This window comes from Arabidopsis lyrata (assembly GCF_000004255.2).
Source record: "Arabidopsis lyrata subsp. lyrata unplaced genomic scaffold ARALYscaffold_4, whole genome shotgun sequence".
NCBI lineage: Eukaryota > Viridiplantae > Streptophyta > Magnoliopsida > Brassicales > Brassicaceae > Arabidopsis > Arabidopsis lyrata.
Window position 1 is genome coordinate 5,147,592 of NW_003302552.1, and position 24,887 is coordinate 5,172,478.

The 24,887-nt window shown below is 38.8% G+C and overlaps 3 protein-coding genes and 1 pseudogene across 3 annotated transcripts; 2 read left to right on the forward strand and 2 right to left on the reverse strand.

The window, feature by feature from the left end:
• Positions 1-10,183: 10,183 nt before the first annotated feature.
• LOC110228866 lies at positions 10,184-11,192 on the reverse strand. The gene has a single exon (XM_021027081.1). The coding sequence runs from the start codon at positions 11,077-11,079 to the stop codon at positions 10,210-10,212; it is 870 nt and encodes a 289-aa protein (XP_020882740.1). The 5' UTR covers positions 11,080-11,192; the 3' UTR covers positions 10,184-10,209.
• A 3,871-nt stretch (positions 11,193-15,063) lies between these two features.
• Positions 15,064-15,683, reverse strand: LOC110228961 (uncharacterized protein At4g04775-like). The gene is made up of 2 exons (XM_021027449.1): positions 15,394-15,683; positions 15,064-15,315 (listed from the first exon to the last, which is right to left on the reverse strand). The coding sequence occupies exons 1-2, from the start codon at positions 15,556-15,558 to the stop codon at positions 15,064-15,066; spliced, it is 417 nt and encodes a 138-aa protein (XP_020883108.1). The 5' UTR covers positions 15,559-15,683.
• A 2,808-nt stretch (positions 15,684-18,491) lies between these two features.
• On the forward strand, positions 18,492-22,161 carry LOC110229082 (annotated as a pseudogene).
• Positions 22,162-22,563: 402 nt separating this feature from the next.
• Positions 22,564-23,016, forward strand: LOC110229548. The gene has a single exon (XM_021030057.1). It carries the CDS (start codon positions 22,564-22,566, stop codon positions 23,002-23,004), a length of 441 nt encoding a protein of 146 aa, XP_020885716.1. The 3' UTR covers positions 23,005-23,016.
• The last annotated feature ends 1,871 nt before the right edge of the window (positions 23,017-24,887 follow it).

Sequence of the window (24,887 nt, forward strand, 5' to 3'; positions counted from 1 at the left end):
GGGAATTTTCACATCAAAGTCTATGTGAATCAGCATACGTGTTCTGTAACAGAGCGATCCGCCCATTGTAGACAAGCAACCAAGGATATACTTGCAGTACTTTACAAGAATTTCGTTGGTGGTGTAGGCCCAGAAGTACTCCCTAATCATGTCTCTGAGGCGTTGAAACTGCGTTATGGCATCAAGGTAAGTCTATTTACTAGGTTTCCATATAAGTGCTCACACCCGTAAGGCTTTGTTAACTATATGACATAAACTTTCATCTCACTAGGTTGGATATTGGAAAGCTCATCGTACACTTAATTATGCACGTGAATTAGTTAGAGGTAGTCCGGAAACAGGGTATCAAAACCTTCCAGAATACTTATACAGGATTAGGAGAGCAAACCCCGGGAGCCTTACTAGGCTTGAAGTAGATGAGTTAGATAGATTCAAGTATGTTTTCATTTTATTTGGTGCTAGCATTGACGGCTTTACTTTTATGAGGAAAGTTATTGTTGTTGATGGTACATTTTTGAAGGGGAAATATTTAGGGACCTTGTTACTAGCAACCACACAAGATGGAAATTTCAATATATTTCCCTTAGCGTTTGCTGTTGTTGATTCAGAGAACGATGAATCCTGGGAATGGTTCTTCAGACAACTAAGCTGTGTTATTCCAGATGATCATGGACTAGCCATTATTTCGGATAGGCATAAATCTATTGCAAAAGCTATACGGACTGTATATCCACAAGCTAGCCGAGGGATTTGCACATACCATCTACACAAAAACATAAAGCTTAGATTTAGAGGAAGTGAAACATTTGGATTAGTGAAGAAGGCGGCTACAGCTTATCGGTTAGTAGATTTCAATGCAACTTTTGATATTATTAAAGCTTTGTATCCAGACCTGCACAGCTATTTGGTGCGGGCAGACATAACTACGTGGAGTAGGGTTCACTTTCCAGGAGATAGGTACAACTTCACAACAAGCAACATTGCTGAATCATTAAACAAAGTGTTAAATCCTGCTAGAAGGTATCCCATTGTTGAACTGCTAGACGATATAAGATTGATGTTAACTCGATGGTATGCTGCAAGGAGAAAACAGGCTGCGCTTATGACAACCATTCTCACTAAAGGAGTTGAAAAAGCACTAGAGGTATTACATTCCACATAATTTACTTTATTTTAAACTGTTTGCCTTTATTTTTTGATCCATCTATTTTAATTACTGTGTCTTTCCTCTAACAGTCCCGAGTGACTCGCGCTAGTAAGCTAAGTTTTCAGGATATTGATCTCCATCAATACGAAGTGAGGAGTCTTGCGTCTATGAATGTTGTTAATTTAAAACAGAAGAAGTGTACATGTCGTATGTTTGACCTCGACAAACTGCCTTGCATACATGCGATAGCCGCAGCTGATTTGGCTCATGTATCAACGATTTCAAAGGCCCATCCTTACTATCGCTCAGAATACTTACGCAATGGTTATTCAAAATCTGTAATGCCAAAGGATGAGGCTTGTTCTGTACCTGATTCAGTCACCGGGAAGGTTGTCAATCCACCTTTTGTTAAGGTTCAATCTGGGAGGCCGAAGATGTCATGGATGAAAGGTCATTTAGAGGTTGCATCACCGCGCAAAGTACCAAGGAAAGCATATGCTTGTTCTAACTGTGGAAATGCTGGCCACAATCGGCTGTCCTGCAAAGCTTGATACATTTGGTGATTTGAACATATCTCTACTCTATGTTGGACCAATTTGTATGAATACATTTGTTTTCTCTATGTGTTGTTGTTTTCAGTGAAGCAATCCTTAATATCAAAAACAGAGTTGTTGTTACAAAAAAACAGAGAACTACAACATCATTGGGAATGCTATTGTTCTTAACACATATCATGGAACCTATTTGCGTAATTAAAAACTAAGCAATGCTGACAAACAGTTAAATCCGTGTTGTGGTCAAAATAGCATATTGGATACTCTAAGAAATGGATATATCCTGAAAAAACTCTCCGTCCTCCAGGACCGATAAATCTGACCTGGCTTTCCACCACATCTGCAATGTCAATCGCATCTTGCAAAGTTTCAAATCTAGCCATAAAGGTTCTGTTAACTATCATACCTTTTTCATAGGATCCACAGCATAAGAGCATAACGGCAAATGCAAACATAGTGTAGAGGTCAGAATAACCTACTTCTCCAAGCATCTCCAACGCTTCAACCGACGGGCCAACTTGAGTCAATCGGCGCAGAGATTCGATGTATCCAGCAGTCTTATGACCTTCAGCTGCGCATCTTAACAAGAATGGTCGGTAGATAGATTCTTCTCTACCAAGTCTAGTGTTAAACATGAATTCATCAAGATCTACGTCGAGGAGAACTTCACGTGAGTACACAATCTCTTTAAAACAAGGGCCAGCAACAATGAAAGGACCAAGGTATCGAAATCCCTCACTTCCAATACGTCGGATTATATCTGTTATGAGGGGATTGGGAATGAAGCTCATTGTTTATGTCGTTTTTCGTCACATGGAGAGTGAGAGCGAAATGAACAAACTTTACTTTTATATAGTTGCATATAGAAGACAAGATACTAATCTAATCGTTGACGTTTTAGTTGACTTACACGACCAGCTGAGTACATATTGGGCTTTTATTAAAAACAATTAATCCGGCCCATAGAAATCCAAACATGTGCCCTAATTTTTTAAAGTCCTCCGCTTGGGCGCCGAGAGATCCCGTCGAAACTCCGTCTTTTTTGCTTCTGAAACCTCTGCATCTTCTTCTTTGGTTAGTTTGATTCGTATTCGAATATGATAAAATCTTTGGGGGTGTTGTTGTCAGGAAGGGCTCGAGTTAGAGACCAAACGGATATAACAGCAGAAGAACCGGGGGAAAAGTATCCTTCGACCGGAGCTTCAAATGGTTCTGATGTTGCTGTAAGTGTTCCGACAGAAGATTCTTCAGATGCGGCTATAAAAGATCCAGTAGAAGCTTCCGATGCTTCTGAATTGGATCGAACAGAGGATCCCGTAGAAGGATTAAAAGGAACAGAAGTTGTAGAAGAAATGGAAGAAGTAGCTGACAAAGAGGAAGAGGAAGATGTCGAGAGAAACATTGATGCTGAGGATGATGATGATTCCCAACCACTGCCACCAGAGAATATGTTCTTCGGTCCAACTGAGTACATCAAGGTCTGTAAGGTAGGAAGTAGGTGTCAATTGGGCCAAACAGTGGCAATGATAGAGGGAATTGATGCAGAATTGAAGTGGTTCCGTAATCATGATCAATTTAAGCATATGTTCCACATGCCTAAGGAACCAAATCATATGTTACAAGGCATGTGGATGCTTATGGTTCGCACCTCTAAGACGGATATGGTGAGAGAGTGTTGGTTTGTGGTGAATGGAGTGCCTATAAGGTATTCTATGGAAGAGCACGCTTTGTTGACCGGGTTGGCCTGCCATGAGTACCCGAAAAATCTAGAGAAGATTGGCAGTTTGAAATTTATTATGAAGATTTTTGGGAGGACAGATCAAATCAAAATTAAAGACGTGGAAAAGAAGGTGAAAGAGTTCAAGGATCAGGAGTGTGTTGCTAGAAAGAAATTGACAATCTTGTTATTTTTATGCAAGGTTCTGAAAGCAGATTCAAAAGGTGATGCAAACATAGAGCAATTACTGTTAAGGATTGTTAATAATGTGGCAGCTTGTGAGACATTCCCGTGGGGACGGTACTCATTTGAGCAGTGTATGGAAGGGATCCAGAGAGTAATGAAGAACATGAAAGGGTCAGTAAAACCGAAAGCTCAAACAAGCTTTTATGGATTCATTACCCCTCTTGAGGTGAGTCTTCAAATTATTATGAATTACAGTTTTGAATTAATAGTAATATAATGTTAAGACAGTGTTATTTTGAATGTGTAGATTCTGGCTTTTGAGTGCATTCCACAGCTTTGAAGGAGATTCAGAGAAGCTGTACCCGCAGAGAATGATTGTCCGAGAATGTGCAAGCATAGGTTCAGTGATAGTTGCATGAAGGGCTTTACTTTGGAAGAAATACATGAAGCTCTAGGAGAAACTACGGTTAGCCGTTTGGAACCTCACGCTTTATTTGATTTGGTTAGTTAATCTATCTTCATTTTGAAGCTATGTTAATTTGACAGGATATTTCAAGTATCTTGGAACCTGATTTAGATGAGAGGAATATGCTGTCTCGCCTCTTAGTGAATGATGTTGATGATGGGATAGGATTTATAGACCCAATAGTTGATAGCTGGAGAGAGCGGCTTATCAGACAGAAGAAGAAGATCTGGTGGGAAAGTCATTACCAAATGGATTTGGATGCAAGACGCAATGCTGATGTCCCTGAAGAAGTTGATGATGTTCCTGTTCCATCTATCCTCTCATTACAGGCCGCGATGGATAAAGGATTTGAGAAAATTGGGGAAAAGCTTGTTGAGATGGACACCAAAATCAATGCTCTGGATATGAGAGTTAAGGGGTTAGACAACTATGTTACAGTTCAGAAAGATAAAGAGCTAGAGAAGGAACGTTGTGAAGATATGTATCCTGGGTCACCAAAAGATTTTGTGCCAAATGTTTATCAGTCAACACATCGTCAGAGCATGGCTTTGGTTATTCACAGTGGAGTTGCTGACCCAAAACCTCCAATTATCCAGGCTTTATGTGAGTAGTTAGGTACAGCGTTTACGTTCAAGTTTGAATAATTTGCAACCGTTCTTACTTAGTGATTGTCTCCATATTTGTGAAGGTGATGGGGAGCAGGGGTCTGGGAAGAGCAAGTTTCTGGGAAAGAGCAGGAGACTAACAAGAATAAGACGAGGAACCAGAAGCGGAAGCATTGTGGGCCGACAATTGAAACTGGGAAAAAGCGATCAACGAGGGATTCCAAGTTTAAGGAGGAGCCGTATACAGGAGATGGCAAGGGCCAGAAAGGGAAGGGGTAGAAGGGTAAGAGAAGACAAAAGAAATAGAATGTGATTGATGCTTACTGTTAATTTCCATTCATAGTTGCTTTGCCTCCAAAATACTTTCATAACTATTGGTGTTTTTTGTTTTATCTTGATGAAACTGTGAAAGGTGATTTGGGTAATTTGAGACGCTTTATTTGATGTTCAATTACTTATGAAAGTTTGGGTCTAGGAATCACAAAATAGTGTATATTACAATATAATGCAGCTGGGCCAACTGAAACATAATGCAGATGGTCCAACTGAAACATAATAGAAGTTAGAGTATAATATTAGACATAATTGACCCGGTTGTACCTGGGACTTACTTTGCCACTAAAATACAAATTGTAATTTTGCGGATTCTCTCGTAAATAAGAAGTTGTCGGAGATTTAAGCAAATTTGAGTATATTGGGGAGAGAAGAGATACTACAAATTGACGGAATAAATAAAACATTTCTTTATAAAATGTGGGGTGGCCCTGGATTCTGTTCTACTGTGAACACGAGAAATAGATACATTGTGGGGTCCCTGCCATCTATATATTGTACATACTTGTATCTAGATGTCTTGTTGTCCTCTGGCCTTCATAGTTGAACAAAATGAGATTTGGTTATTTTGAAGTTGAACATTGACATCCAAACTATTAATCTAGTTGTTCACATCAATGTCCACATAAGATGAGTTATTAAGCAGTTTTTATAGGATTTATTTTTACTATGAAATTGTTTCACTTCTTTTGGTATCAATATAGGTAATCATGCCCTAATATTTCCTTGTTACACAAAGAGTGATTTGTGTAAAAACAAGCTAATGATCAAATGAAACTTATGCCTATTTATATATAGGGAAACTTACTAGTTTGACCCAAATAATGGCTTTAATTACTAGAATGTCTCATAAAATATAGGGGTTAGACTGGTTATTTTCATGACGATAATACCCTTGCTCTCTTTGTTAGGAAAAAAAAAGAGTCAAATTTACCCCTAAAATTTTTCGAAAAACGTCTGAAAAAAATTCAGGAAATTTTTTTGGTTTTTGAAAAGTCTGCTGGGTTCGTTATGACAGATTTATTTTAAATGGCAGACTTATTTATCAACGACAGATTTTTTGTGACAGATTTCTTATCTCTCACAGACTTAATTTAACAGGTAGTGGCAGACTTAAGTTAACACCACAGACTTTCATCACTTTGACAGATTTATTAAAATTAGTGGCAGATTTATGTTCCTAGTGGCCTCAGACTTTAAATTTTCATAAAAATATCTGTCATCAAGTGACAGATTTGTTTTTGAAAAAATAATTACCTCTAATTACTAGAATGACTTAGTAGTGATAACAGATTTTTTTTATGTTATGACAGTTTTTTTTTTTAAACAAAAAAAACTGTCAAGTGATAGCAGATTTGTCATTAAAAAAAAAAATTGCTAGATTGACTTACAATCGCAAATGAAATATTTCTGTGATGACAGATTTTATTTACATTACGACAGATTTAGGATTAGTTCAAAGAAAACTGTCACATTACGACAGATTTAGTGATGAAAAAGAAATTGCTGGAATGACTTCGTATAGTGATGACAGATATGTTTTATGCAATGTCAAATTTTAATTTTTATTCATGTTATGACAGATTTTTTATACATATTTGATGACAGACTTTTCATGATGGACTACATGACAGACTTTTTAAACACGACAGACTTTTTTGTTTTGAATTTCCATAACTGAAAAATAATAAATGACGAGATAATCTAACTTACCATATTTTTCTAGGGTTTTGGGCTATCCTAACCGTTTCTCTATCATCTATCTCGTTTCTCTATCTCCACGACAGCCACGTTTTTTGACAGCCACGTTTTTTGAAATTCACCATGATGTCTCAAAAGAAAGGTTTGGAGATGGATCAGGTGATTCTCGTATGTGGCAAATGGATTTTCGAGAATAACAAATGGTCGTTCACCATTGATACAAATAGAGGATGTCGAGTTCTGGAAGCTAATAGGGAAACCAGTTACTCTCAATGCATTCGAATGGTAATGGAGGATTACGGAATCGAGAATAGAGGCTGTGATGTTGTGTTGAGTTACAAGATTTCGAAGATGTTGTCTCAGAATCTACCGGATGATACACCACCCGTTATTATTACTAATTCAAGACAGTTTCACTCTTTTTTAGGGCATTTGAAGAGCGATACAATTCGACTTTGTGTTGAAGTGAAGAAGAAAGTTACAATTGAAGCTAATCAACCCAACACCGATGGCATCGTTGATAGTACCTTGCAGAGAAAACGAACAAGAATTGCAAACGAGTTGGTTAAGGAAGTTACGGATTTGATTAATGAAGCTGTTGGTGATGACGGCGATGACGATGAAGAAACGAGATTTGATTACTGTGACGACTCTGACGGAACCGATTCTGATGATGAGAATTATAGCTTGTATGGGATTCCACCAGTTGTAGAAGAAAAACAAATACTGCCGTTGAAGAAAAAGAGTTCAGGTATCTATATTGAAGAACAAAAAGATGATGATTATTATGCAAAGTTTCAATTACCTTCTGTGGATTTGGCTGTTGGACAGTGTTACGAATCAAAAGAACACTTGGAAACACGACTGAAGATACTAACCGTAGTACATAGATTCGATTTCTACGTAGACAAATCGACACCTTTTCTTTTGATTGTCAAGTGCTGGATAAAAGGGTGTACGTGGAGGGTACGAGCTACGACACAAAGAGACTACCCAAAGTTTCATATTCGTGTTTTTATTTCTGAACACTCATGTTCAGTAACAGAGCGTTCTGCACGTGCCCGTCAAGCAACTCATGATATTCTAGGAGTATTATACAAGGATTTTGTTGGTGGAATTGGCCCCAAAGTATTGCCAATGCATGTTCCTGAATCATTGAATAAACGTTTTCAGATCAAGGTACAATACAAATTTTAATAATTTTTGGCGTTTTAAAACAAAAAGTTTTTTATGTTTAACAGAAACAGTAATTTTTTCTTAATAGATGGATTATTGGAAGGCTTATAGGACGCTCAGGTATGCGCGAGAATTGGTAAGAGGAAGTCCAGAGAGTGGTTCTGAGCAAACTACCTACTTACTTATACATGTTAAGAAGAGCTAATCCGGGGACATTGACGAGACTTGAAGTTGATGAAGAAAAAAGATTTAAGTACATGTTTCTACCCTTTGGTGCAAGCATGCTTGGATTTCCATTCATGAGGAAAGTGGTGGTTGTTGATGGTACTTTTCTACAGGGAAAATACAAAGGGACACTTCTTACAGCAACAACTCAAGATGGTAATTTTCAGATTTTTCCGATTGCTTTTGCTGTGGTTGATACAGAAAATGATGAATCTTGGGAATGGTTTTTCAAGCAACTGAGCTGTGTCATACCAGATGATGAGGGCCTATCCATTATTTCAGATAGGCACAAATCAATTGCGAAAGCAATCAAGGTGGTTTATCCGAAGGCGAGTAGAGGAATTTGTACATACCATCTGTACAAAAATATATTGGTCCGTTTTAAAGGTAAAGAAACATTTGGATTGGTTAAGAAGGCTGCGAATGCATTCAGACATGTAGATTTTCAAACCATATTCCATCAGATAGAAGTGGGGAATCCTGAACTACATGCATATCTAGATAGGGCTGATGTACGACTTTGGACACGTGTACATTTCCCCGGTGATAGGTATAACTTGCTTACAAGCAATATTGCGGAATCAATGAACAATGTGATGTCACACGCCAGGAGTTTTCCTATTACACAGTTGTTAGAAGAAATAAGGTCCATGATGACTAAATGGTTTTCAGATCGGCGGAGTGATGCGTTAAAAATGACTACATCTTTGACACGTGGTGTCGAGAAAATTCTGCAGGTATATTCTCATACTTTCAATCAATGTCAGTTAAACAAGTATATATGTTTCACTATTAACAATGTTATTCATTTTACAGAGCCGCGTTGACTATGCGAAGTTACTTGCTGTGCAAGATATAGATGCACAACAAGTACAAGTGACAAGTGCAACATCTCTCCACGTTGTAAATTTGGTCGATAAAAAGTGTACATGTTGCAGGTTTGATGTGGAGAAATTGCCATGTGCACACGCAATTGCGGCGGCTGAGAACAGGAAAGTCTCTCGAATTTCAATGTACCATTCGTATTATCACAAGAACTATCTTTACAATTCCTATGCTAACGCCATCATGCCAAGGGAGTTTGCTATACCTGTTCCTGAACATGTAGCAACAACGGTTTGTTTACCACCCATACCCAAACAACAACCGGGAAGGCCAAAGAATTCGAGAATTAAGTCAGCATTGGAGATTACTATGGAAAAGAAAAAGCCAAAAAAATTATACACTTCTGGCAATTGCAATCAAGTTGGTCATAATCGTAAGACTTGTAATCTTCATGTTTAATTTCTTTTTTCGTCATTGACTAGTTATTGTGGTGTAAGTCTACAGTTGAATTCTTTATCTTTTTCATATAATACTTTGGTTAAATTTTGATAGATTATGTTTGTCATGAAACGTTTGAAAGATTATGAATCTTCCATAATTGACACTTAAATGAGTATTTATAGTGGTGGAGTTCGCACTAGGTGAGGTGAAAAGGAAGTGTCCTGAAATATATACACAAACCACAAAATTTTTTGGTTCCGTACGTATGAGAATACTATCATGAACGGAATATAAATCAATAAAGAAGCACTAAAAGTCTGAAAATAAGCATGAAAAAGTCTGAAACAAGGTGACACTATTTTAGTTCCTAGAAATAAAGAACAAAAGACCTATAAGTACGAGATTACATAAATCAAAGTCACTCATTCGATGGACTCATCCATGAGACTAGGGATCTTGAAACCTACACCACAAAGATCAAGATTAGATGGTTTGGCTGCCTCTCTCACTTCATCAAATAGCTCTGCTGCAAGTTTAACACGTATGGCATCTATGTTTTCATCGCAAAGCCCATCGAATGATTTCCCAAGAGCCAAACACTCGATGTATTTGAGTGTGTAGATAGCACAATCGCCGGGATCTTTATTCAAAGGTACCTTCTTTGTAATCCTTTTCACGTCCAACATTGCATTACTCTTCTTACGTATGTTGATAGGTACGAAAGCACTCATCATGGCAGGGATCATCAACCGCAAAAACATGCATTGTTTCATCATTACAAGATCAGTGGTCAAGTTACTGCTTTGATACATAAAGACACAACATTTAAAAGATCAAAAACTAACCTGCCCATGCAGCTTCTTCTCGTTTTTAATGAATTCTGTTAGGTCGATATCCTTCCGAGTTGACTGCCAATCAAGAAGTGGAATACCAGTCAAGATAGGCCTTCTCAACCCATAACCCTCTCCTAATCCAGGGAAACTCTCATACACCCACATAAGCAAAGCGTGAACGCATCCTTTAATAACATAACCATCTTTGTTAAAGTCAACTATCTTAACCGATTTAAGTAGACATTCAAAAGCCACTCGTCCCCACGGATATTTCTCAAAACTCATTGGATCAAGAACTCTTATAGCACTAGACAAAGGAAATCTAGATCCGTGGTGCACTCCATGTATTGCCACTGATAATAAACACAACCTACCCACCATCATCCTCTCATTTAAGTCCCATGCCTTGCTAAGATCCATCACAGTTCGCAACTCATTGAACTTTGGACCTTCTGAGATTGGTACTTTCATTGCCTCCCATAGCTCACGGTGATCAGCTTCAAACTTTTTCGACGGGTCAAATGGATCGCAATTCAGTCCTGTTATAGCAGCAAACTCATTTAAGGAGAACCGGACTGGTCTACCATCAATCATAGACCATATCTCATGAAAGTTATCCACTTTCAACTGATTTGTGAGGAATAGATGTACTTTCTTGGCAGCCCATGTGTACTCTAGTTCAGCTAGCTTGATAAACACACCTAGTGATGATTTCTCCAATCCATCCCACACATCAATACCTAATCCTTCTCTGATTTGACCAATCTTGGACAGATAACAATTGTGGTTCATGCTTCTATGTTGCAAAGGTGATTTTCCTTCTGCATATAGACGAGGAGGATATTTGAAGACATTACTCGAAGACGCCATTCCTGAAGATTATCAAAATAATAAATCAGCATATAAGAGGATTAATACAATCAGCTAATAAACAATTTAAAACAAATCTGATGCAAAACAAATTACCAACTCAGCCCTTATTCATTCAATTCCTATAGAAAAAAGATATCAAAACTTAAGGAAACCGCTTGATTATAATATATAATGCCAGAAACAATAGAAACATATCATTACCAATGATTCAAGAAACTTTACACCGATGAACTGCACATCTAAGCCACGAGAACAAAGATTAGCTTGATTGATCCATTATATTTTTCAAAATAATTAACATTTCTATGAAGCTGTGACTCGTAAACCCCCATTTCTTTTTATTAAGGCATGGAGCATATCAATACATATCTAGCTGAAATAATAGAGGCACATATTGTAAGGATCTGTTACTACTCAAATGATGACTAGTTAACCCACTCAATCACTCTAAATCCTTTCTTGTCCATATATTTAAGATACAGTTAAAATGCCCCTTAGTACATTTGCCATCATCTTCACGGATTCATGCACATTTATATTTATATAAACTATTATGTTTACAATGGCCAGTATCAGATAACAACATATATGTAATGTACCTAATGCTAGTCAAGCGATTTAAACCCTAAAAATCTTAAAGCAGCATATAAAAGAAGAATAGAATCAGGTAATCTGTTAGTAACTAATGAATTAATCCAGATTTTCTAAGACAACCTATTCTCTAAATTGGGACAAAAAAAGATGGACACTAATGAATTAATCGAAAAAAATATGTCATTTATGATCCACAAATCTATCACTTACTCTCTAAAAATGTGAAAAAATATGTCATTTAAGAATATAAATTCAGGACCTTATGAATTTTAATCAAATCAGTTATTCAAGTTAATCTTCATATCAAGAGAGTATCTAATCACATAACAGAAATACTAAAACTAAGAGGAAACAAGTATACAATCGTCAAAAACTGAGATATAAGTTTCAATACTCATATGTGACTTAATTTATGCAATGCAGCAAAAGAACAATGAGAAATCAACAAAAGTAGCTATTCAATCTGTAAAAATGGTTAATCACTTAGATAAACTTCACATTACCAGAAGGTATGAGTGTTCACTAAAACTGAATCAATTTAAATGGATCAATTTAAATATCATCAAAACCAAAACACTTAAGAAACTACTTACTTTATCCAAAAATCTGACACTTACTCTCTAAAATAGGACAAAACTATGGCAACTACAATCAATTTTCATATGAATAAAATCGTATTGGCAAGAATTTTTTTTCTAAAACAAATCCGAAGAATTTGGCCACATACCTTACGAAAATTATGATGAACGAACTCACAATGGCTACTGGAGAGTAAGATCTGCAACAATAAATGAGTAACCAATCAAAACAACAAATCATAGTCCAAATTTGACCCCTAAAAGTCCAGATTAAACTCACCGATGTACAAGTGAGGAGAAAGACGTCGCCGATGGATGAAGAACAGCAACAGTGATGCTAATAGACCCACGGGAAAAGGAAGGAATAGAGGACAATGGGAACAGACTTTGGAAATAGACCCACGGATACTAAAGCGGCGGTGGCAAACAGAATTGAGGAATTTGGTGAGTCGCTGGAGAAGAAGTGGTGACTACTCAACCGAAGAAACCGTAAAATAGAAGAACCATCGGAGAATCGGAAAAGTCCACCGCAACCACAACAATTGGCGGCGGCTTCTGTGGCTATTCACTTCGAATCAGCGGTGGTAGTCAATTGGCGGCGGATTAGTGTCTTCGTCGGAGTTGGCGATTTCAATTGGCAGCGGATTCGTGTATTTGTCGGAGTCGGCGAACACATGCAGGTTTCTGAGAGTGGTTTTGTCTGCTGAAACAGAGAAAAAAAAAGATGAAGTCGACGATTAATAAAAAAATTAGGGTTAAAGTGTTTTTCTGTTTTTTTTTTTTGTTTTTTGTTTGAATTTTTTTTTAAGACTAATAGAATTAAAATGGGTTTTTGGTAATTCTACACAAAATTTGTGTTATTCTAGTAAACTCCAAAACTAGAGTGTTAATCTAGTTATTAATCTCCAGATTTGTGTCAATCTGGGTAATTTTCAGTTATATATATGCATTAGATTATATATTATACATTAAATATACAACTGAATATACTTTTAAGATTTTCTAAATCTTTAACTTGAGATAAATATTTCAAATCTATTGTGATAATTGCTTTTCCAAGTTCAATGCTAATGTCAGTCAATAATAATTATCTATAAGTAATAATCACTTATAGATAATAATTAAATTTTCACGTCTTTTAAGACTCAAATGTTTCAATGGGGAGATATAACTTCAACAACGATTCCTTCGTCCCTGTTCACTATCTTCGTCCCTGTTCACTATCTTCCCTACATATATTTCAAAATTTCTCTTTGCTTCTCCACGGAAACCCTAAATCATCAAACATTTTATGTAAAATCTAAAAGTTTCTTTAACCATGGAACCTCATCACTACCTATCTGATTTGAATGTTCACTCAACCGCTGGTGAATGGTAGGGTTGAGACCAGAATGATCTTGGCCGACGAAAAGGTATAAAGTAACTTTTAGATGATTGTCTACTTTCACTTTTATACAGATAGTTTATTTTGGGATTGAATTACTTATGCATGGAAATTTATAATGATTTTAGGCAAATAGGATCAACGCAACTATTCCAAATCGCTATTACAACTGGAATTTCCAGGCTTATCTGAAACCAGGCCTATGGTTTCGCCTGTCTGACTTTGAGGTTCTGCGTCCTCAAGAGAAGAAAACCAGATATTGTTGCTTCCCAGTTGTAATCAAGTGTATCGCTGACACTACTATGTGGCCTATTAGTGTTGTGTGCCCTTATAGTTTCTATGATTTTGTTTATCCAGAGACTGTTGAGTTTGCCCAGGAAGATGAGAAAGAGTTTGTGACTGGTAAGGGATTTTCTTCTCTTATATTCACTGTTAGCTGATCTTAATCTTACTATAAACTATGATTTTGTGTTTATATCTGTTACTTAGACGCTATTGGTGTTGTCAAGGCTGTGACAACTATAAGAAAGTTCCCTTATGTCTGTCGTCTGGGAGGGACAGATTATGAGTCTAGATATGTGGCGTTCAAGTTAGTGGACATTGAGTAAGTTTCACTTCTATGAAGTTTGTATCATGTGTTGTTAATTATCCTGTCATCTTCAATTGTTTTTTAACATAAAAGTATTGTTCGAACACCGTATAGGGGTTAGGATATCAAGTGTTGTGCTGTTGGTAAGTGCTGTGAGTTGTTTGTGACCAAATATGCTCAACAGATCAGTTCGGTTACTTACAATTATGAGCCTATAGTTGCTGTTCTCCGGGGCTGGCGAATCTCAGATGTTTTTGGTAAGTTTTCCATCAGGACATGAGGCATTGTAGGTTTATCATTTAAAGGTAGCAAATTGCATTTCTATATATGTCTACTTGATCCTTGAACTAACTAAACTAAGTACCGATAATTTTCTTTGTACTTAACTAGACAGCATTTACAATATATCTTCAGGTACAAATGTTTTAATGAGTGAAAATGGTTGTTCCCGTATCTACCTAAATCCAAGGTTGCCTGATGTAGATATCCCAAGATACATGTAGGTTTATATTACACATATGAACATTAGACAGAAACAAGCTATGGCTTATCTTAAACTTACATTTTGTTTATTTGTCTACAGTCTTGATTTCACTGAGAAGCAACGACATGATGCTGAGGATGTGATGATGGAGGTGGTTGAAGAGAACTAGTAGAAGAAGAAGGTGTTTGGTGGAGGACCTAATCCAACCTTGATGTTTTTCTATTTCATGTTTAGGATCGAACTCTGTTTTTTTAACTTGAAACAATTGTTACTATATTATGATAATATCGGTTGGCTGATAATTAAAATTGTTACAATTGTCATTAAACCGGTTTACATATAAACTCAAGACCTACACTCTTCCCCATAGCCATACAATTGAGCAAAGAATAACAGAAGCAACACCTACTGTCTTCATAATCTTCTTACTCATCGCATCCTCCATCTTCTTAAAGTTTATGTTGTGGAGCTTCATAGTACCCATCACTTCCATCCTCAAAGCATTGACATCCTGTGCAACTAACTTACACTTCTCCTCCACCATCCTAATTTCTTGTAAGAGAGCTTCATCAACCCATTTGAACAAGTGATCCTCATTTTCCCTCTATACACATGGCAGGGATCAATACTCCATCTACTTTTTCAATTCAATTCAACAATTTGACTAAATAGAAAAACGTACCTTCATTGCAATCACGCATCGATAGAACCTACGGTAAGGATTCTCCTTCGTTTTCGATGTGAAAGTTGTGATATTCTCTCCACACCAGCATTTCGACGGGACACCATGAGGAGAAAAACATATCGCCGAACTGGAAGCGGATGAGTAGTAGTTTGTTGTGCTCATCGTCTCTGAAATTTCTGAAATTTGGTTCGTTTGGGGAAGAGTTGTGGAATATGAACCCTAAACCCCAATCGAATTTATTTTATATACAAGAATGACGTCGTTTTTTTGTTTGTTTTGCGAAATAAAGAGAAGAGTCAAAACGCCGTCGTTTTAACTCTCGGGTCATGTGTTATCTTACAGTTACTCTTACTCCTAATTTGGTTTGAGTTTTCAACTAGTTATAATATAACTGATATCTTCCACCCTAATAATATAAGCAAATTTGCGTATATTGGGAAGAGACTAGATACAACGATTCTACGAATTGACGGAATTGTTGAAACATTTCTTTATTCATGTGGGTGGGCCCGAATTCAGTTCTGGTCGGGTCAAACTAGTGTGAACACGACAATTTATATTTTGTGGGGTCACTGAGAACTATATATTGTACATAGTTGTATCTAGATGTCTTGTTGTCCTCATTCCTTCATAGTTGAACAAAATGATATTTGGTTATTTTGAAGTTGAACCTTGAAATCCAAACTATTAATCTAGTTGGTCACATTAAATTCCACATTATATCCGTTTTTAATCAGTTTTCATAGGAAAATATTCACTATATCATTGTTTCACTTCTTTTTGCATCGATATAGGTAATCATGAACTAGTATCTCCTTGTTACACAAAGAGTGATTTGTGTAAAAACAAGTTAATGATCATATGAAAATAATAAATATTTATATATTTATATTACATTATATATTAAATAGTAGATGTTCTATGTTTATAGATTAAAATTGTTTTTTTTTTTTCCAACAAAAGACTTTTATTATTTTCAAAGAGTAATTACAAGGATATTATGCAGAATTACTGTAACACAAATTATTACATACGAAGTTTATGCGCCATATACTGAGAAAAGTACAGCAGAAGGGAGTTTGACGATTAAAATTGTTATTAACGTTAAAAGATTATAAATTCTATTTTATCTTTTAAAGATTTTAATTACATATAAAATTAAGAATTTAAACTCCTCTAATTTGTACTATGTGAACCAGGAAAATAAATCATACAAATAAACATGGTAAACTAAGTACTTGGCCCAATCGAACCAAAGATTTATACGGTTGGGAAATTTCAAACAAATTTTACAAAGTAGGCTTAGTTGTCCCGGTTGAACAAGGTACACCACCTCACAGTTGTCCTTGTTGAACCACGAAATCCCGGACGTCTTATTGGGCTTTTAATAATGTATTAGTCTATTAATTAATTGCACGCCACAATAAGACCCGGCCCGTTAAGGCATAAACCATTCATAATAAGGTGAGTGTAACTGAAGAGACAACCCAAACGGCAATTATTTAGTTTGTAATAAATCGGTGGTTACGGTTCTTCGCCGGAAACACCATTCATAATAAGGTGGTTACTGTTCTTCGCCGGAAACACAATGGATCAAAGTACTATTTATCATTCTTCCTCCGCACCGAACTCTCCTGCTTCTGAACCTAGTACTCCCATGCCGCCTAATTCTCCCAAATTTGACGTGCAGCGGTTTCATCGGTGGACTGGGCGTTCGCAGCCAGAAGCGGGATTCCCTCTGTCCGAACAAACGTCTCCAAGTGTGCAGCCTATATACCCCTAGGATAGAGTCCCAATCAACGGGAACGGACTGGAGTTTCAGCCGGCAGGAAGAGATTTTGTCCCTGGGAAAATTACTTATCCAGAGACTTTCTTCGCTTGTTGCCCACGAAGTGTCTTCAATAAAAACCAACATTGGGTCGCTAGGGTAAGTGTCTCGATCTTGAAAGTTATGGTTTTTGTAACATTGGTTAATTGCGGTTTAGTTGTTTGAGTTGTACCCAAAAAGTTTAGATTTTTATGACAATGGTTAATTGAATTTTAGTGATCTGATATGTAACTAAAAAATTATTGTTTTTTTAACAAGTGTTAATTGAATTTTAGTTATTTGAGATGTAAATCCAAAGTTAGGGTTTTTATAACATTGGGATATGCGTGTTAATTGAATTTTAGTTATCTGAGATGTAAATCCAAAGTTAGTGTGGATGTCGGATTCACACACTCAAGTATTTTTATTAAGTAGGAAAGATTATTCTTGAGGGACAAAAAATAAGAATGCAAAAGGCTTGTGAATTGTTACAAAAATTGCTATAGTATTTCTTGCTCGAGAGAGAGATCCCCTTTACATGGCCATTGGCCTCTATACTTATACATAGAAAAATGACATTTAAATGGCTAATTAAGTACAATTATTCTCTCTTAAATGTGTCCGTTTTGATTATTTGACTTTAATGCTCAACGTTTGAATTTGAGTTGACTCTGGTCTTTATGGGCCTCGCCTTTTGGCCCAAGTGTCCTTGGACCGACTTAACCATGACTTCGTCTCCGGACTCGTATCGAGGTGCAATCACTTCGAATTCTCCTTATGGTGGTAACCACTTCGATTGTTCTTTTGACTTGTGGGTCTAGTGGGCTTTATCCTTAATGGGCCATTACCCCGACTACGTGGCAATCTTTGGTTGGTCCTGGACCTCTGGTGCGGGATCCGACACCAACAATTAGCCCCCCAAGTTCTTCGAAGTGCCATTCCAATTCGAAGGACTTTAAATGCTTAAATGACCAAAGATTGCGCTCGAGAATCTTTCTGATTTCCCGCCGAAAATCTCATCACTCCTTTAATTCCGGCACTAGCCATTTTTAACCGAGTGACATCTGTCATCATTATGACCGCATAGTAATTAATTACTATTAAAACAGGAAAAAACCTTCCCACTTCCCACACAACTTCCAAGGCGGTTTCATCATTTAGCTTGTGTAAGGTAACTTCTTTTCACCATCATTTTCTTCTTTTACTTTTGTGCTTTAATCAAAACTTCTCTCTACTTTTCTTCGCCGAACCTCTCTTCGCCGGATCTTGAATTTTTCATTTTTCTCCGATGACTTCCGATTCTAAGAGACCTGAATCTCCGTCTTACGATGAGAGGCGCTCTAGCAATGACGAATGCACTCGTCCTAACGATATTGCCGGTCCTCATTACAAATCCACCTGTACTCTTCAATCCCTTGAGCGATTAAAGGGGCTTTGTCAAATTCCTCCTGGAATCATAGCGGAGGCACAGATAGCCGATCCCACGGAATCCCCGGAGAACCACCGCGACGGCTACTTTTGTGTTTACGAAATCTACTTCAAGGGCTGCGGATTGACCTTCCCCCTTCCCGAAGCCCTAGTTCGATTCTTGGCGGCTCTTGAGATTGCTTTACCTCAACTAACCCCCAATCTCCTCCAAACCATCCTCGGGATTATAACCGTTGCGGCGGAAGCTGGCTACGTCATTGGAGTCCCCGAGCTGAATGAACTCATAAGTGTAAGGAGTTCATCAAAGAAAACAGGGTACTTCTCGGCATATCCAAATGCCAACAGGAACGTTATTTCGCACCTCCCGAACAAAGATGAAAACTGGCACCATCCTTGGTTCCTGATTAAGAAAACTCCTGCTTCAATTGGAAATCTTTCCGATGTACTCCCATCGAAGTGGTCTGCGAAGCCTGGTAGAAATTAGGTCGTATATTCCTTCCTTGGTTGTTTTATTTTTTACTGACCAAACTCGTTGTTTTCACTTCGCAGCTGTCATTGCTTCGACTCTTCCGACTGAAGAATTCGTCAAGTTCTTCAAAACAATCCTTGAAGGGGAAACCCTTTGGAACTCTTTCACCCTCGATCGGTTTGTCGAGGCCAACCGAAAACTCAGGATGAGTCCTCCCAATCTACTTCATCGTCTTCCGCCTCCTCCCTCAACTCAGGGAATGTCAGCTCGGGCCCTTACTGCCCAGCGTAAGAAACTCTCCAAGCCGATAGCAGAGGCTTGTGATGAAAACAAGGCGTTCCTTGCGGCCGCCATTGACAAAAAAGACTACAGCAGGACCCTGCTGGTTGATGATAACAGCGCCGAGGAGCCAGATACGTTGCTGCTTATAGGTTAACACCTCGTCGCGAACGTCGTGACGAACGTTCTCCTCGGAGAGAGCAATCTCCTCGTCGTGATTCTCCTCGTCCTACCCGAGACGATTTTAGCAATGAACCACTTAAGAACTTAGTTCGCAGGAAGAGGGACAAGTCATCCCGTAGTGACTCTTCTCCGCGAAGGGAGAAATCAAGGGCCCGGACTGACCGTTCACCTCGATCATCCCCTCCCACTGAACCAATGGGTCCTCCCCGACCTGTTGATATGTCTTCTTCTTCCCAGCCCGACAGCGAAAAGACTGCTCGGAGTGCATCTCCTAAAAAGGGAGATTCTGAATATCGAGATGCTTCCTCGAGGTTAAAGCCTGCTCTTGTCCCTCAAGACAAATCGCTTTCAGGTTTGGTGATTTACACATACTTAAACGTTTTTGTTTCTATTAAGATTCCAATTTTTACAACTCCTCCTCCTTCGCAGCTATGGAGAAAGAGGGCAGCGTCTTCCGATGCTTCAAGACCCGATCGGGTTCGATTTTGCCAAACTTCGACAAGTGGCGCCCTGCGATTCGTCAACGCTATCTGCTTCATGCTCATCATTCATCTCGGGTTAGTTCCGCTTTATTTTTCCGATTGTGCTGCCGTTCATCGAAATGTCTCACCATCTCGATTTCATGCATAATGGCAGGCTAACGGTGAGCTTAATGACATGATTGAACATTATGAGGGGCTGGTCCTTGGTCGGGAAAAGGAGATTGACGCGTGGAAGAAAAAACTTTCTGCTCTTGAGGCTGAACTAAGCTCTTCTCCCGGCTCCAAGCACGATCTGGAGGACAAGGTCGATAGTCTGACATCCAAGCTGGCGAAGATTAAGGGGGAGCTGCAGGACCAGTATGACCAAAATTTCAAACTCCAGGATGAGCTTTCTGGTGTTCAGGGTAGGCTTCACGAATCCGAATCAACCGCCGATACCCTGAATAACCAACTTATTGAGCTTAACGCGAAGTACAAGGCGATTGCCAAATTGCGTGATTCCGAGTTGGCAAGGTTGGCATCAAAAGCCAGAAAGGAATTTAAGGGACGCGGGATGGATTTGATCCAAGGGGCCGTCCGCTTCATGCAGACCGAGAAAGCTAGGTCAGATTTGGAATCAGACATCAAGGAGCATGAGAGCAACCTGATTCTGTTGGATCAAATCCATGAAACAGATTTCTCCGAGGAGCAAGAAAGGACCGAACTGTCGGCTAATCTTTCTGAAAAGCGGAGTCGCTTGGCAGCTCTTCCCACTTCGACCTTCAACCCGCAGGACTTCGAGGAATTCTTTACTGAATCGCCTCCTATAAGTGAATCGGGTCTAGACTGGGCAGGTAACACTTGGCTCCTGATTCTTACTACCTTATGTTTTTTTTTTTTTTTTTAAAAAGAAAATTGACTGGAACTGCCCTTCCCAGGCTCAAGTGAGACGGAAGATGTCGTCCCACCTGAAGTCCCTGTGGCAGCGGAGGTCACCCCGGAGGATGGTGGTACTGTGGAGGGCGGACCAGGAGCCCCATCTGACCAAGCGCCAGTCAAAGAGGCGGATGAAACTTCGACTGCCGAGCCGGAGTCCGAGGTGGCTGTTACTTCGTAGTGGCTGCGTCCACTTTAAATTGGGAATTATTCCATTTATTTTTAAAACTTAATTTCGAACTTGTTTTTGCCTAAGGAGGCTTTATTATTTCTTTTGAACAAGATACTTGCATGAGGAGGCTTTTAAACCTTTCTAGGTTTTGACCCCAAGGGGGTTTGGTTAAAATTATATGCGGGTTTGCAAAGTCCGCTTTTAGCCCTTTGTGGCCTTGTGGTTATGCTTTCGAAACTTTTAGGCTGATCAGACCTTTCTCTTTAGAATGCGAGAACTGAGCTCGGCTTAAAGCGAGTTCCCCACTTCGGGTTTAGTCAACTCGATAAATTTATTGGGCTTGGGCCTTAGAAACTTTTGTAGTTAATGCGACGGTTGCTCTTTCCCTTCTTATTTCTTAAAAGTAGGAAAACGGCTCGTCTTTAATGCAATAACTGCCTTTTCTCGATTTTCCAAAAATGGTTTAAACCACTCGGGCACACTATCATTATTGGATTTATGGTTCCAAGACAAACCCTAAACCATTATAAATAATGGTTTTTAGAATCTTACTTGAGAAATATTACGAGAATGGAAAACGAAAAAGTAGCCCCCATTGATCCCGGCAGCCCACTCTTCTTGTCCGGCGACGGCTTTGAACCGGCCGGCATTCTTTTCCCTCACGCCGTCTTTCACTTTCCTTCAAAGGAGAAGAAAGAGGTTTGCGACTTTATTGACAAGGTTAATATATGTCGTCTTTGATTAAAAGCTTTTTGTTTCATCTTATTCATTCATCTTTATGCTAGGTTGCCGACAAACACCGTCGCTTGTGTGAAGAGAGGCAGCGGCTAGGCCTCAAAAGGCAAACACTCGAGGCTCGCATTGCTCGGGTGGAGAGGAAGATACGGGCTTTGGAAAGTGACCCCTTTCAATGGGAATGGCTGAACTTCGATTCTGTTGCTGAGATCCCGAAGATGCTTCGGATGTATCTCCGTGCTAGAGGAGTTCCGGGTCCTGTGAATGCTCCGGTCCATACCATTCCATCTGGTAGCGAGGAAGAAGACGAAGAGGAGGCCAGCACCAGTCGGAAACGCGTTCGGGATTGTTCCGAGGTGGACGCCAAGAACAAGGCGTTCACTTCGAAAACTAAAACGGCGATGAAGGAGCCTGTTCCTGAGCCTCTTCCATAAATGTTCTCTAACCTTTCCACTCACTTTGAACTCATAATGGGCTTCGGCCCTTTTTTATTTATGGAAACATTTGCAACTTTCCTTTCTCTTCAAATATTCTCGGAGATGCGTCTTTTAATGCAGGATTGGTTTAAGGGCATAAATCTCGCCGCGAATCACTCCATTTCCGGGCTGAATCTGCTGCTTGCTAGGGATATGAAGTCCCTATAAATTACAGCTTCAACTTCCCTTTACTTCTCACTATTCTTCTTATTTCTACAGATATGGATTTTAACCTTCGATGTTCGGAGTCTATGCCGGACTTCTCTAGGATCGGAATGATGGACGAAGATGTTCCAGATGTTCCAAGTAGACGATCTTCTCCACTTCGCGGCTTTTTCATATCTCAGATCCGAGCTCCATGCGCTTTGATCAAGAACCTTCCAGATAGAGACCGGGAGATTGCGATGGCCTTTATCAAAGCGCTCGCAATTCAACACAGGAAGCTATCGCTGGAAAAGAAAAAACTTCGGAAGAAGATTTATCGAATGCAGCGCAGAGTCACTGCGATATCAAGGGATCTTCACATCCTTAGTTCTCACCCCGGAGAGTGGATTGAGCTCGGAATCTCCGAATTTGCTCGTATCCCGGATTGTATGATGCCAGTTCTTGATCTTGCTGGTCAAGGAGTTCAAGTGTTCTGCTCTCCGGGAGGGTTTTCCTAACTCGAAGTGTGCGAAGATCGATACTTTTTCTTGTTCGTTTGAATAAATGTTTTGCTTCCAATCTCTTGTATGTTCGCATAGCCGAACCTTTACTTGCTTCAATTGTTCGCTCGGTCGAACCCTTTCCTTTAATACAGAAATAAAACAAATTTTTATTAATAGCTGAACTCGTTTCCGAGCTGCCTACGTACCCATTTCGGGATCAAGCCACACCGTAGTTCATGTACATAAAAAATGCATGTAGCTTTAAACATAAAACTTCTTTAGGTTGATCACATTCCAAGGTCGCTTGACTGGCCTGTCTTCTAAGTCTTTCAATCTATAAACACCGTTCCGAACCACTTCGGTAATAATGTAAGGTCCTTCCCAATTAATACCGAGTTTACCGGCACCTTCTTCTTTTTTGTTATCAAAGACACGCCTTAACACATAATCTCCCACGAAGAACGGCCTACTTTTAACTTTAGAATTGTAATATCGGGCTGCTGCCTGCTGGTAATTCTGAATCCGAATCAAAGCTTGATCACGCCTTTCATTTATGGTATCTAGTGAATCATTAAGCATTGCTGAATTTTCTTCCTCATTTAATGGTGCTTCTGTTCGGCGAAGTCCGGGCACGTTGAGTTCAGCTGGTACTACTGCCTCCATGCCATAAACCAAAGAGAATGGAGTTTCTCGGTAGGTCGCCACCTTTAAATCTCCCCAAAACTCTATGTGGTCAACCGCCACTATGTCCTCTACATCAATTTCCGCACAATTCAAACCAGTTATGTCTTCATATATTCATGAAGCGAAAACCTAATTGGACTACCTTCAATGAGACACCAAATCTCATATGGCCTACTAATTGCCAATTGATGAGTTAACAGGTGATGCACAAGCTTTGCCCACCATACAAAAGAACTGTCAGCAAGGTTCAACAATACTCCCACTTTAGACTGATCACGTATCTGAGAGTAAGCATCTTCCCCAATCTTCTCTTTCAATCTTGCTAAACTATCCAAGGTGCAGTTAATATGCATGCTCCTTCCCTTCATCGGTGCTTTCCCTGCAGCATAAAGTCTTTTGGGGTAGCTCTTCTTCGCAATTACTGCACAAAGTACAACTTCATTATGTCTCTCTTTTATAACTTTACTACATATACTTACAAAGAAACTCTATCCCATATTTCTATCATTAGATTATCAACCCCGCCAAATTCAAATACATAATTTTTTACCTTCTTCTCCCATTTCTTCACTCGCTTGATCAATTAATCAATCCACCTCTTTATCCCATCGGAACATAAATCACAAAACAGAACGATTAGGTTTAAAATTATTCCAACAGCTAACTATTTCAAATCCAAATCCCTCAAAAATTATTCCAACAGCTAACTATCTCAAATCCCTCAACAGCTAACTAAGAAATTCTTACCACATTCGCCGCCGTTAATCGACGCCGTATCTTCGCCGTAACCTCGCCGTCGCCAATTGTACACAGATCCGTCTGTAAAAAATTAACGATTTCTACTATAAAATCATAGCAGTTTGATACTTTTGCTAACATAATAGCAGAACAACTCAAACTCTTTAATTGAAACACAACCGGATATCTTACCGGAATTTCTCCCTCAGGCCCGACCGTTGTTCCCGACACAAAAACCAAACACAAACACTCTTTTCCACTTACTCACTCTTCTTAGTTAATCTCGATTAATGGTTCTTTTTTTAATTCTAAATGGCAAACATGTATATAAAATAGTTAGAGAGGCTTAAAAGACTTTTGCCAACTTTTAAGTGTTATTTGAGTAAGACCCCTGTGGATGTCGGATTCACACACTCAAGTATTTTTATTAAGTAGGAAATATTATTCTTGAGGGACAAAAAATAAGAATGCAAAAG

What these genes read in the sequence shown, in the direction of transcription:
- LOC110229548 (XM_021030057.1), top strand. Translation starts at nt 22,564, where the DNA reads ATGGATTTTAACCTTCGATGTTCGGAGTCTATGCCGGACTTCTCTAGG.
- LOC110228866 (XM_021027081.1), bottom strand. Translation starts at nt 11,079, where the DNA reads ATGGCGTCTTCGAGTAATGTCTTCAAATATCCTCCTCGTCTATATGCA.
- LOC110228961 (XM_021027449.1), bottom strand. Translation starts at nt 15,558, where the DNA reads ATGAGCACAACAAACTACTACTCATCCGCTTCCAGTTCGGCGATATGT. An exon ending in GATGCGTGATTGCAATGAAG is followed by an intron (nt 15,316 to 15,393) that starts GTACGTTTTTCT and finishes CCATGTGTATAG; the next exon opens with AGGGAAAATGAGGATCACTT.